Source organism: Corvus hawaiiensis, chromosome 7 (genome assembly GCF_020740725.1).
Source record: "Corvus hawaiiensis isolate bCorHaw1 chromosome 7, bCorHaw1.pri.cur, whole genome shotgun sequence".
Lineage (NCBI taxonomy): Eukaryota > Metazoa > Chordata > Aves > Passeriformes > Corvidae > Corvus > Corvus hawaiiensis.
In genome coordinates, this window is record NC_063219.1 from 18,233,632 (window position 1) to 18,246,332 (window position 12,701).

The window sequence follows — 12,701 nt, forward strand, 5'->3', positions numbered from 1 at the left end:
CTGTCTGGATGTGACTGATGCCAACATCTAGATATGCCATCGTACCATCGTTTTTTATTAAATACAATGGACTTCAAATTTAGGAAATTTTTCTTCAGAAAAACAGGCCAAAGCTGTGCTCTTCCAATTCTTGAAAGTATGGCCATCTGCCTCTGGAGCGGGTGAGCTCTATTGCAGGCCTTAGATCGTGGGTGATGGACACAACAACATCACAGAGGACACTGACAACCTGCAGACAGGATGTAATGTTTTTATTCTTGTTTGGATTTATTTTTTTCTTTCACATTTATAATTACACCAGACTTGTCATAGCCATTTTCTTGTATAACTCTTGCTGCAACAATTCACGCATTTAAAGTCCCAAATCAGATTACCAAATCTATCTATTTGATTTGGTACTACATTTGAAAGGCAACCAGAAGCACCAGGTGGTCCATTTCTTAAGTGAGACGTGACATTAAGAGTGTTCATCCAGTCCTGTCCCATTTTTTTTAACTTTCTGCCTAGTCACATTGAAATGAAAGTCACAGTGCTCACAGTGCTCACAGTGCTGGTTACAATTACAAAATTTTACAAAATCTTGGACCTATTAGAAGATGTCACCCTGTTACATGCACGGTTTGAGGTCTAGTCTCTCTAGCATGAGAAAATGGGTTTGATAGCTCATTGGTGTCGTGTACCTACTACACTTTTACTTGGCTGGATTTCTAAAGGGAAAGATAGATTATTTTATTGATAGGCTTTTAACACTGTTTGATAATTATCATTGGATTTGATACACTTGGATGTTGAAGAAAATGTCACTCCACATAAATTTTGTAATTTATAAATCTATAAATGTCTACATATTAAAAATAATTATACCAATATCTATGCTTAAGATATGGATCTAATACTAGAGATTGCCAGGATTAGAAACTGTTTCCATTATCTGAACAGTAACTGTGCAAAATCAGATCTGAGTTAGTCATTAAAAAATTTACTGATATTTTTATCTATTTTCAAATACCACTCTAAACTTTATAGTGTTTAATCTAGCTTACTTGTTAAAGGAACATAAAAAGAGGCATTAGGAATGTAGATTTAGTGTAGCACAGCCATTAAGATGAAGAGTAATAGCAGGAAAGCCTTAGCTCTCAGATTCTCCTGCTATACTAATGTCACCAAAATCATATTACTGGGTTTCAGGTGGTTTTCATTGGCTGCATGGGCAGAAGGAATGGTTCCTTTTGCCCCACAGAAGCAGGTCTCCTGATCCACTGAATTCACACCTGTGTGTAATTTTATGCACACCCACAGCAGCATGAATTGATGCATTGCAAAGGTCTTTGTTCTCTGTGTAAGGGCTCAAGCACCCAGGTTAGGTATGTCCCCCATGCTGGTCAGTGTAGGGGTATCACTCTAAGGTCAGGGCCACGGGCCAGACTGAATGAGTTAGACCTGTTAAACACTTTCATAAGACATAATATGCCATCCTGGTTAAAAATGCCACATTTTTCAAAATAAAATGAAATTTTTTTTTGAGTTACTATTTGCAACACTATGCTTGCTGATGAAGCATAGTAAAAGAGATCTGTTTTCCAGGTGGTAGGAAGTCTGCTAGGCTAGTAGAAAAGAAACTGACTGGATTTGTTCCTGTGTTTGTTTGTTTACTTAAACTGCTGGTTTTCAATCTGCTAATCACCAGTGGCTGTTGTCTTTTGAGGAAAAAAACCCACAAGAGTACCAAAATTGTTTATGAAAAGCTCTTTTGTGGACCAGTGGTCTAAAGTTTTTCAATATAAAGGAAGCCTTGTACAGTTTACAAAAAGGTGTCGGGACTGTATCTCCATCTGAGATTTTAACATTCTGTGCAAGAGTAAATTGGCTTTAACAGCCAAGGAAGATTTATATATTGTACAGCTGAGGGTTACTTTGTTCGCTTGGCTGATGATCAAGAACAGCAAAAGGCTTCCAGATAAAGCTAAACTACAGTAAGACACTGGCTCTGTGAAGTGTCTTTTCCCTATATAATTTCCAGAATTATCTGAGGCACATTTTAGAGATGTGGTTAAGTAGTCGTGGAATAACAGATATTGTTATGATAGGGAGGAGAATGATTTGTCATTTGGTTCACCTTTCTTTATCAAGGTGACTTTCCTTAGGCAAAGACTCCTTAGTTCACTGATACTAGGAAAAATCATGAAAAAACCATGGTTGAGATTGAGTGAATCACATAAACATACAGCTGTATATAGCCATATATTGCAAATAGAATAAAATGTGTGTCCCCTAAACTTCAGTCACCTCTTATTGATAAACTGGTAACAGCCATGTCTCATTTGGGGTTTCTCTCCATACCCACTTCTCTTCAGTCACCAGGGATTTGCAAGCATTCTTGGGGGTTCCTTGGAACTTAGGCTGACAGAGCAGTGCAGGACAAATCATAAGTATGATTCTTAGCTGTTAAAGACAAGTTCTTGGAACTCCAAAGAGGTGTTTGCATTTTGTAATTCTGACTACAAAGATTTTTCTTAGAAGTAGTAGTAGTCTGTTCTCCTCTGCTTGTAGTCTGTACCATTATTTGCATAAGCCACAGTTCCAGGTTGTACCATAAATAAAGGAGAGGGACACTTTTAAAAGGAGATTAAAATATAGGAACTGGGTTGCGTATTTTTGTTTTCTATCTTACTGTTGGCTACTTGCACGGTCAAAATAAATTTGGATATGCAGCTCATACCATAAAACAGAGTCGTTGGTTTGACCCTCAGCAAAGTGTTCCCTTTGCTGTAATTCCAAGCAGTAACATACTAAATCTGTTCCGCTTGGGAAGCCAGATACCCAAGCAAGCCTGGGTTCTTACCTAAGCTTGGTTTTCAAAGAGGTGCAATTTTCTGTTATCAGTTACCTGTCCAAAGAATATGAAATCTCTACCTTCACATATGCCACGTAGGAACAGTAATTTAACAACTTTTTTTCCTCTTGGAAGCCTTCCAAATCAATATTTTTGTTCTGTTTCAGGCAAAATGGAAACACATAAAAAATTACTTTGTTCATATCCCTTTGTAGCCTGTGGCCCTTTGAGCAACAGTCAGTAGGCAAAAATTAATATATGACTGAAAGAGAATGATCTTTCTGAGGTTTCTGATGGTGGCTGAGGAAAATTAAGGCCAGGAAATAGTAGTTTTATAATTTGCAATAAATTATATGGTGGTGGGTATCTACTGAGTCCAGTCTGGAATATTTTCTCCGATTGCAGTGAAAACTGCACCTTATGCTCTTACCTCTAGCTGCCAAATCTAAAACCTGTTTCCAACTGCTAGGCATCAAATTGAGCATGTGTGAGACACAACTCTTGGGATTAATGTTAAATGAGTGAATCTTAGACCTTATCTATCATTTATTTGTCTCATGTGTGCACCCATGGATATCACAGGCATTTTTATTTAATTATTCAAGAATTGGCACGTGACTTGCATTAGGTCCTTCCTCTGGATATCTTGCTGACAGAATAGTGCAAAGGAGCAATATCTAATCCTCATACAGCTAAAACTGTGTGTGAAGAGAAAGATCCTATTAAACTGGCCCTGTCACGTGAGCGGAAATTACACTTAATACTAAGTTCTGGTTCTTAAGACAGAATATAGTTATGTCCATACCACTAAATTGATTCAGACTGCCATAAAAGAGTCGTAAGGTTTCATCTTAATTTCAGAGTAAATCTCCGTGTATTCAGTCTGTGTCATTTTGATGGATACAGAATTGTGCACTGCTACAAGGCCAGCACATATATTTATTTATTCAGGACAATATATGTCATGAAAACATTCATTGTAAAAGACTTAGTGTTCTCTAATGGTCTGATCCAGCATCACTGAAATCAATGAGAATCTTTCTTTCCATGTTGGTAGTGCAGGAGCATGCCAGCAGTATAGAAAGCATTCCTCTGACCTAAAGTGCCTGGCACAAATGTCAAAATTACTAGGAAAATAAAAGGCTGACAAACAAGCAACCCCATAGACATGTGACGAATTTGGAGGCAACTGAAAATACAGCTATTTTCTAAAGTTTGTATGTGAAACATATGTTCTGAGAAAGATGGGTTATTCTGGCTATATGTCTATGCTCACTTGTAGTATTAAGAAAAAAAAAAACCCAAAGAGTAGTAGCAGAGGAGTTCGCAAAATGCACCTTTAAGACAGCTGCAGAAAAGAGATGGTTAGTTTACTTGCCTTTAAAATTCAACTTGCTAAACAAAGTTGATTTATTCAAATTTTCATTAATTTTACCACATTTTGCTTTATTTTGCTTTAAATAGCACCCTCAAAAAAAAAAAAAAAAGAAAAAGGTGGCAGAAGTATTATTTCTTGTTTTTAATGAATGATCAGCCTGCAGTATAAATGCTTATTTGGTGTCATTACTTTAATGAAGAACTGCAAACCACATATTTTGGTTGCAACTAGTTTCACATGAGTACTTCAACCCTGGGAATTTTTAGGGCTATCCCATGAAGTGAACCAGCCCAAGGGACATGAACCATAACACTATATACAGAACAAAAATGTGCCTGTGTGCATGCACAACCATGAGCCTCTAGCATTATTGTCCTTTGCCAGTACAGTCAGGATATGACATGTGACCAAACACTTCTGTCTTGGGAAGTCCCTTCCTTTGGATGTTCACTGGGGGGAACACCCATGTCCCTGCCAAGGAGGCTCCTGCCCCCATTTAGCTGTTGACCTGTTGCCACAACATCATCACAACTTGCCTGCCCAGCTTTTGGAAGTAGTTTCCCAGGGCTCCCACCAACCTCTGCTGAAGCTTCCATCAGCAGTGGCTTCCCAGTCCCTCAGCAGAAGTCTTCAGAAGAAAGCCTTAAGCAGAAGGGCACCTGAGGGAATGGAAAGTATTACAGAGAGTAACAATCTTCTGTGTTGCAGACTTTCTGACTTGAGACATCCATCTTCATCTTCTCTCTGTGCTCGTTTTACCCAGCAAGCATCCAACAAAGACAAACAGCTGTTGGTGTCTGGGGCTGGCTTCCAGACAGGGACCCAGTGCATTTCACAGGTCCCCTTGAGGTCTGTCTCCCCTGGACCCATAATTGGTTCTTCACCCCAAAGTCCAATACCCAGCAGAAATCCAGGGCAAAAAGAGACTTGTCCAAAATAAAAGACCTGTCCACAAATAAATAAAATCACCTTCACATAAATCCATATGTCATTCCTCTCTACATTGCTGTTATGCTTTCCCGGTCACAAATGGGAAAAAAGTCTAAATTCAATTCCTTTCTCCACTTTGATACCATTATTTTATTGATGGGAACATTGCCAATCTTTTTTATGCAAGTATCCAAGTAAAAGACCCAGGAATCCTCTTGTCCTTTTAGTCTTTGGTCAAACTCAATGATCTTTCTGAGCTTTAACAGGTCTTGAGATTTTGCATGTGGTGAGATTTGTTGCAAACTTATTTAATATGATGCAATTTTTTAGCCATAAGTACAATGAAGACTGAGAGAGCTAGATGAACTGAGAGTCTGGCCCTAGATGCTGTAAGAGGCTTTATATTGTCTAGGGACATGTGAAGGGAGCTGGGAGGCAACAGAGTGGCTGCTGGCCAGTCTTGGGCCACCCAGAGCCTCTGCAAGGGAAATTCCAGCACCTCTGCAGTTTGAAAGGGAAGAGATGCTCCTCTTAAGACTTTATTTGTTTTTAAATTTTACCTCGTAGTTTTTTCTGTCAAAACCAGATTTTTGACTAAATCAGCCACATCAGGAAAAGGAATGGGAATGAATGAATGACAAATAAATACAAGCAAAAACCGCCTCTTTTTTGCAGCAATCTTGCAAAGGGCAGGGCAGAAGACAAGGACACTTCTTTCAAAAGGGGATCTTGGACTCATGCCATGACCATCCCTGACCCTTCCCGTAAGAGGAAGTTTCCCTGCTCCGCTTTCTTTGGGTTTCTCCCCTTCTGCACCAACTCTCCTCGAGCCCATGGGTCTGTCTTTTTAAATGCAAAACGAAGAAAAGGTCGGGAGCGTGTGGCAGCCCTTCCACGCACCCACCGCCCACTGAACCCAGGGGAGTTGGCAGAGCCGCTCACTGCCCTGCCCTGGGGGAGCAGCGCTCTCCCCTGGCTCCCAGCTGCGTCCGCCCGCTGCCTCGGCCCGGTCCGACACCGAGCAGAGGCGCTCCGGGCCGGCGATTTTCCCTGAATCCTCATAAATAAAACTGTACATAAAGTTGCAACAGAAAAAGCAGCGGAACTGCACCGCAGCAGTCCCGCATGAAAGGACACCCGGGTACCCCGCCGGCCGCAGCTTCCAGCCCAGCCCCGACGTCCCCGCGGGCCCCGCCGTGGGGGCGGCGGAGCCTCACTCGGGGCCGCCCGGGACACCCGCGGGCGCGGCGGCGGGGGCGGCGAGCGCCTCCCGTTCTCGCTTCTTCTGCTTCATGCGGCGGTTCTGGAACCAGACCTTCACCTGGGCGTCGCGGAGGCGCAGCGAGCGGGCCACCTCGAGGCGCCGGGCCCGCGACAGATACCGGCTGAAGTGAAACTCCTTCTCCAGCTCCGTGAGCTGCCGGGTGCTGAAGCTGGTGCGTGCGGGGCAGGCGGGAGGTTCCCCCCCGCACGGCGCCGCACCGCCTGCAACGCCGAAAAACACCGCGCTTCAGCAGGAGCAAGGGCAGGGGGAGGAAGCGGGGCGGGGGTCGAGGCAGGAGACGGGCAGAGGGGAGCCGGGATGAGAGCAGCCCCCACCCGCTCCCCGCCGCCGCACTCACTTCTCCCGGGCGGGCTCCGCTTCGCTCGCATCCACTCGAAGGTGCGGGGCGCCGCCGGGGCCGCCGCGGGAGTAGGGGAGCCGGGCGCGGGGGCGGCCCCGGGGCAGGGAGAGAGGTGCCGCAGCCCCCCGCCGCCCGCGCCGAGGCAGAGGCAGGGGCGGTCGGGGTCCGGCGGCGGCGGCGGGCGGCCGCTCCCGGGAAGGATGGACGTGGCGTAGCCCGGCGGTCCGGCTCCCCGGGACGGCCGGTAGCCGGCGCCCAGCGCCGCGGGGGGAGCGGCCGCGTACCCCAGCGCCTGCCGAGGGGGCGCGGCGCTGGCCGTGGTGCCCAGCGCCAGGAAGGCGTCGTCTCCTCGCTGGGGGTACGGGACCTGCGGGGCCCCGCGGCGCAGCCCCGGCGGAAAGGCGAGAGCAAAGTACCCCAGGTCCATGACCCACGGGGCAACACCGCGCCCCACCGGGGCAATATTGCCCTAATATAGGCCCTGGAGCGGGGCGGCACGTCCCGCCCCGCGGCCAATGGGAGCCCGGAGGGGGGAGGCCGCGCCGGGGGTCCCGGGCGCCGCCAGCTCCCCTGTACACGCCCGGCTGCCCAGGGCTGGCGCGGGGCTGCAGGTGGGCAGTCCCGCCGCGCCGTCCCGGGATTCCCCCGGAACAAGCCGTTCCCCCGGCACGCTTGGGACGTTTGCTGGGAGTTTGGAAGGTGAGTGAGCCGGCGCTTTCCCGCTATCCGGGCTCCCGCCCAGGTGCAGGTCTGCGCTCTCCCTCGCCCTGCTGCCGGCCGGGCTCCTGGAGGTTCCCATGGGAGCCCACGCGGGCACACCCAGGTGTCCACACCCGGAGGCTGGGGCGAGGGGCGGGATGCTACTGCACCTCATGGCACTTAATGGTCTCGTTCCATTAGATAAGTGCTCTGCAGCCTCTCAAAAGTGAATCCCCTCACCGTTAACGGGCTCACACCGTTAATGGACTTTTATTTTTCCCTTGGCTATTCGGCATTGTTTACTGAGGGTTTGCAGTTGGCAGAGAGCACCAAGTTGCTCTACCCAGCAAAATCCTCCCACTCTCTCTTGATTTTCTATCCCCCAGAATGGCAGGAAACAGCAACAAGGTGAAGGAGGTGAAATCTGGACTCCCGAAGTGATCATCTTTCCCTAAATGTCTCCAAGTGACACTTGACCATCCAGTCTGAGCCACGCTGATGTTTGATTTGGATAATGATGGGTTTCATCCAATGCCTCAGCTGATAACCACGTGTTAGTGCAGTTCAGAACAGCAAAAGGGTGTGCTGGGCGGAGCACACTTGGGCTTTGGTGACTTGGGACTGGACAGACAAGGAACACAAAGAAGGGGTACATCATGCTGCTTTGAATTAGACCTTCACCCTTCTAATTCTTAGTAGGTGGATGTGGAGTCAGCTGGGAAATTCAAGGGTTGTACTTTATTAGAAAACATATTTTATTTCTAAATAAAAGCATGAAATTTATATACCTTCATCCATCATCAAGTGCCTTCCACTCAACAGCTCAAGCAGCTCTACAAGCTCTTGGCCAAAGTGCCATTTGCTGTGGTCAGGAAGAGGCCACAAATTTTGCAAGGACCGAGCATGGTGCCAACCTCATGAAGGCAGCCAGAATCCCCAGAGAAGGAAAAATTCCACTGGTTCTCCTGCGGATTTCAGAGGGCTGGACTGGTGACAGAAAAAGGAGATCATGGGGAGATGTAATCAGATCATTTCACTGACTCAGCATCACCTCTTTCCCATGGAGATTTGTGCACTGCAGCTCAGCTCCACCATTATACCCAGCTGATGAATTCAGAGCAGATCTATTTGGGTTTTTTCCTGTAGGAGCCCTGAGAGGACACATTGCTGGGACAGGCATACGCAAGTCTGCAAAGGTATGGGAGTGTTTCCCTTCATAAGGACTCTGATCAGCAACACGACCTCCTATCAGCCACAGTTTCTCCCCAGCTAAGACTGCCCATCTACTGTAGAACAACTGCTACAGAGCAAAGGCTGGCTATACAGATTATGTCTTCAAGATGCTTGAACTTCAAGTCTACAGACACAGCAGTCACTGAAAGCTCAGAGCCCTGAAGCTTGGTATTCTCCTGATACAGACTTGCTCACTGTGATGGGCTGTGCTGCCCTGATACCCTAATAATGGAGTATCACCTAAATTTCTATTTTCAGAGGATGCGGGTATAAATTAGAAGAACAGTTTAAATCAAATGCACTTTGTCAGGAAACATACATTTTGAAGAAGGGGTTAAATTCTGCATGATGCAAACTTGCTCAGCACTCCCATGGCAATCAAAGCGGTTTGGAAGATGTTATCTTCCAAAAATCAGAAGCCTGGGAACACCAGGTTTTCTCTTCAGCAGAGAATGGCAGTCCATGCAGGAGAGCATCTGTGCTCTTCAGTCTCCCCTGCTGTAAAAATTCCTGCCTGCAGGGAAGGAAAGAAAATTGGCTCCAAAGCAGGGCTGCTGCATTACTTGAGTCTTGTGTTTGCAGAATGCAACTGGTTTAATTACACCTAAGACTGTTTTAAATGCTAGAAGAGCTGTCTGTGTTCACACCAACATACGATCTTTCCATTTACCCAGCCAGATTTCTGTTACGAGTTTCGTGTTCATTACCCGTTTGTTTTGGCAGGACTGTTCAGGGGTTACAAAAGCAGAAATCAGTAGCTAAATATAGGCAAAGCATCTCTTATTGATGCTCTGGCTTTTGAGAGAGGGCTTTTCCTACATGCAGGAATTTCACAGTGTTCAGACTTAAACAGTTAAGTTCCAGTGATAGAATAGACTGACTGCAGCTGGTTTTTTACAAGGAGTCTAATGGGAAAGACAAAGAACTCCTTGGAAGTTAAAAGGAGGAAGAAGAAAAGTGGCAAAAATAAGAACGTGAAGAACATGATGCTGTCAAAGACAGTTTGAGAATGGCTGGGAGGTTTAGGGATGTCTGTGTGAGCAGTCAAGCGATGGCACAAGACAGGGGAGCTGCTGAGGCAAAAACCTCTGTGAGAACAATGAGTCCTTGTGTCACCATGTTTCTGGAAACATGTGGGCCTCTGCAAAGCCTGAGAAAGCCACTGTGGAACCAAAACATGATGTAGGAAAAATTCCAGCCAAAAAGCCCTGAGTCCCATTGGTTGCAGACACCAGCAACTCACCTTAGGGCACCTGCTTGAGCAGCATGTGTGTTGAAGGCAATGGCAGCCCTGAGCCACAGACACTGCTTTGAGACTGGGACATGTGGTCTTTCTCCCTAGAACAAGAGTCCACGCTCTACCCTCTGTGCTTTTCACAATGACTAACATACAGGAGATCCAACAGATCCCTCCCCAGCCCCCAGACCTGGAAGTTCTGGTTCAAACATTACCTTGTCCTTGCCCTCTGCTTCTACAACACTGCCAGCTGGGGAAAGCTGGTTCTCAGTGGTGAGTGGGAATGTATATCCATGGTGTGGAGACAGCTAGGGTGTGGGTGGGCATCCTGAAGGGAGGTAAGCAAACACTGGGTATTTAAGCAGTGGCCCTGTTAGCACAAACAAACCACCAAAGGCTCCTGAGAGAAAGGCTATTAGAGGAGGAGGGGAAGCTCTCGGGAGTTTATTTTGTAAAATGTGAATAAAACCAGGGAATAACAGAGATTCCAGGGCAGAGATGGGGAATTGTTCTGACACAGCAGGGGAGCCAGCCTCAGCTCCCACACTAGCACAGCCCTTTCAGGCAGTCACAGCAATCCTCAGGAAGGTGTGTTTCCCTCTGCCATCAATATTTCCCTGCCACAAGTTCCCCTTTCCCAGATGACCCCTGAGGCAGGGACCTCTGTTCTCCCAGTATGTAGGATTACCTACAAAGACCCTCTATATGGACACAGAGAAGAGGAAAGTCTATCCCTCCTTCTGTAAAGATTTGCTCTGAAGAGTGATTCCACACTGGCCCCTTGCCATTTAAAGCCCTGTTTCCTGTCCCATGGCTGTGAATTTGGTGGGATGGAAATATTACATATATTGATAACCCAGAGGTGTCAAGGTAAGCCGTGCTGCTGTGTGCAAAACAGAGGTGTCAACAAGTTTGCAGCCAAGATTTCTGTCTTGTCTAGCCCTTCTTGCTCCCAAAGATCCTAAAATGTGGCCCAGGTTTCTTGGAGGAAAGATTGAGGCTGTGTAGCTCACTCAGTATGGGGTTGCCTACCATTCCCAAAACTTCAGCTGTTGCAAGAAAAACTGCACATCAGCAAATAAAAAAATAAACCCTAGCATTCAAGTCCTATATTCATGTGTATTTTTACCCAGAAGATGTCCATCCTGTCTAGTACCAATTCCTTGCTGTTTTCACTCAGCTCTGTCCTTATTGTCATTGCAGCTGAGCCTTTCTGCAATTCATCCCAGAGAGTTTGGAAAGCTTTGAGACCCTGGGCTCCAGAAACACAGACAAAGACTCACCTCTGCTCCTGAGCAGCATCTACAGAGGCCTGAGGATGTGCAGGCACAGATACCTCAATATGTCCCATTTTGTATCTCAGCCTTTGTGACCAAAGGGGTTCAGTCCTGCACTGTTAGTCCATGGCTCTCAGGCTCTGGGACTGCGTTCTGCTTCTGCTGGGTGGGGTTTCTGCTCGGGTCCCAGCTGGCTCAGGCCCAAGCAGAAGTAGGAGGAACCACTGTCGAGTAAAAAGTGCTCTTTGTGTGATTGATGACCCTTAATAGAGCCAGCCCTCTCACTCCCCCGGCAGCCCCACTCCAAGCAAGGACCACGGGGTACCCACTGCTGCTTCTCACATGGGAACAGAGACATTGCCTGTTCAGGGATTAACTTGCCATTCAACCCCTGGAAAGTGGCTGCAGCCAACAGAGCTCTGGTCCAGCTTATCTTGCACTTTTAAAAGCAGAGGTAACTTGTTCATCAATGTATAACATCACGTGGCAACCAGCCAGCCGCCACTGCCCTCATTGCCCTGGCAGCACCAGCCCCTTTGTGCTGCCTGGCCGGCTCCAGCTTTTGTTCCAGGCAGGTCTGCAGTGGAGTGCTGGACATCTGGGCCTGTCCACTGTGCAGCACACTACGCCTTCGCCAGGCTGCCATTGGGCATGGCCACTGGGCACACCCAGCAGGCTGACATATAGGAGGATGGCATCACAACCTTCAGCTCCTTTCCTCCCTCCTCAGCCAACAGCTGTCAGCAAGGCACCCTTCCAGTGGTAGACCAGCACCCCCATCCCCTTTACCCTGTTTTTTCCCCCTGGCCAAAGTCCTTTTAGTGCCTGGACGTCCCTGCAGGCTGTTTCAAAGGGCTTCCCATGGGGCTGGAGGAGTGCAGAGACCCCAGCGGTGGATCCTGCCTTCAGACTTTTTGCCACAGAGCCAAAATGATCCAGGTGGCCCTCAAGAAAGTCAGGGGACTTCTAGTTGAAGCTGGTGGGCTCCCTATTTCTTAGACAGCCTCTTCCCTGCATGCCCTTGCCTCCTGCCATCTGCAGCCGTCTGCCTCCTCTTCATCTTTGGACATGGCTGTCTGCAGTCCCAGATGACCCTGGTGTGGTCTCATGGTGGAAGCCATGCAGGGTGCCCCTGAGTCCCTCCCTGGCCTGCCCAGGGTCCAGGGCTGGGAGCCTGCAGTGTCTGCCCAGGAAGTACTTGCTAATGGAGCAGGAGGCATTTGGCTTTGTTTTTCCAGCCCAACACAAGTGGCACCTAAAAAACTGTGGCATCCCTGGAAGCTCCTGGCTGTGCCTGTCTAGGTTTCCCTGCCCTGGTGCTGCTAACCAAGCCATAGACAGTGGGACATTGATGGGCCCCCCTCAAAAAGAAACAGGATGCAAAGGGATAGCGTAGCCCTGCACTGACTGCATGGAGATAACACAAAGCCTCAGCTCCTTTTTGCACCGGGGAAACTGCTGGAACACCCTTAAAGGGTGGGTTACTGTA

The 12,701-nt window shown here is 47.5% G+C and overlaps 1 protein-coding gene across 1 annotated transcript; it reads right to left on the reverse strand.

The window, feature by feature from the left end:
* Nucleotides 1-234: 234 nt before the first annotated feature.
* Nucleotides 235-7,390, reverse strand: HOXD1 (homeobox D1). The gene is made up of 2 exons (XM_048309514.1): nt 6,764-7,390; nt 235-6,626 (listed from the first exon to the last, which is right to left on the reverse strand). Exons 1-2 carry the CDS (start codon nt 7,191-7,193, stop codon nt 6,355-6,357), a joined length of 702 nt encoding a protein of 233 aa, XP_048165471.1. The 5' UTR covers nt 7,194-7,390; the 3' UTR covers nt 235-6,354.
* Nucleotides 7,391-12,701: the final 5,311 nt, after the last annotated feature.

Excerpts from the sequence above, each read along its gene's own strand:
- HOXD1 (XM_048309514.1), bottom strand. The coding sequence starts at position 7,193 with ATGGACCTGGGGTACTTTGCTCTCGCCTTTCCGCCGGGGCTGCGCCGC. Across the intron at positions 6,627-6,763 it reads GCGGAGCCCGCCCGGGAGAA|GCGGTGCGGCGCCGTGCGGG; the intron begins GTGAGTGCGGCG and ends TCGGCGTTGCAG.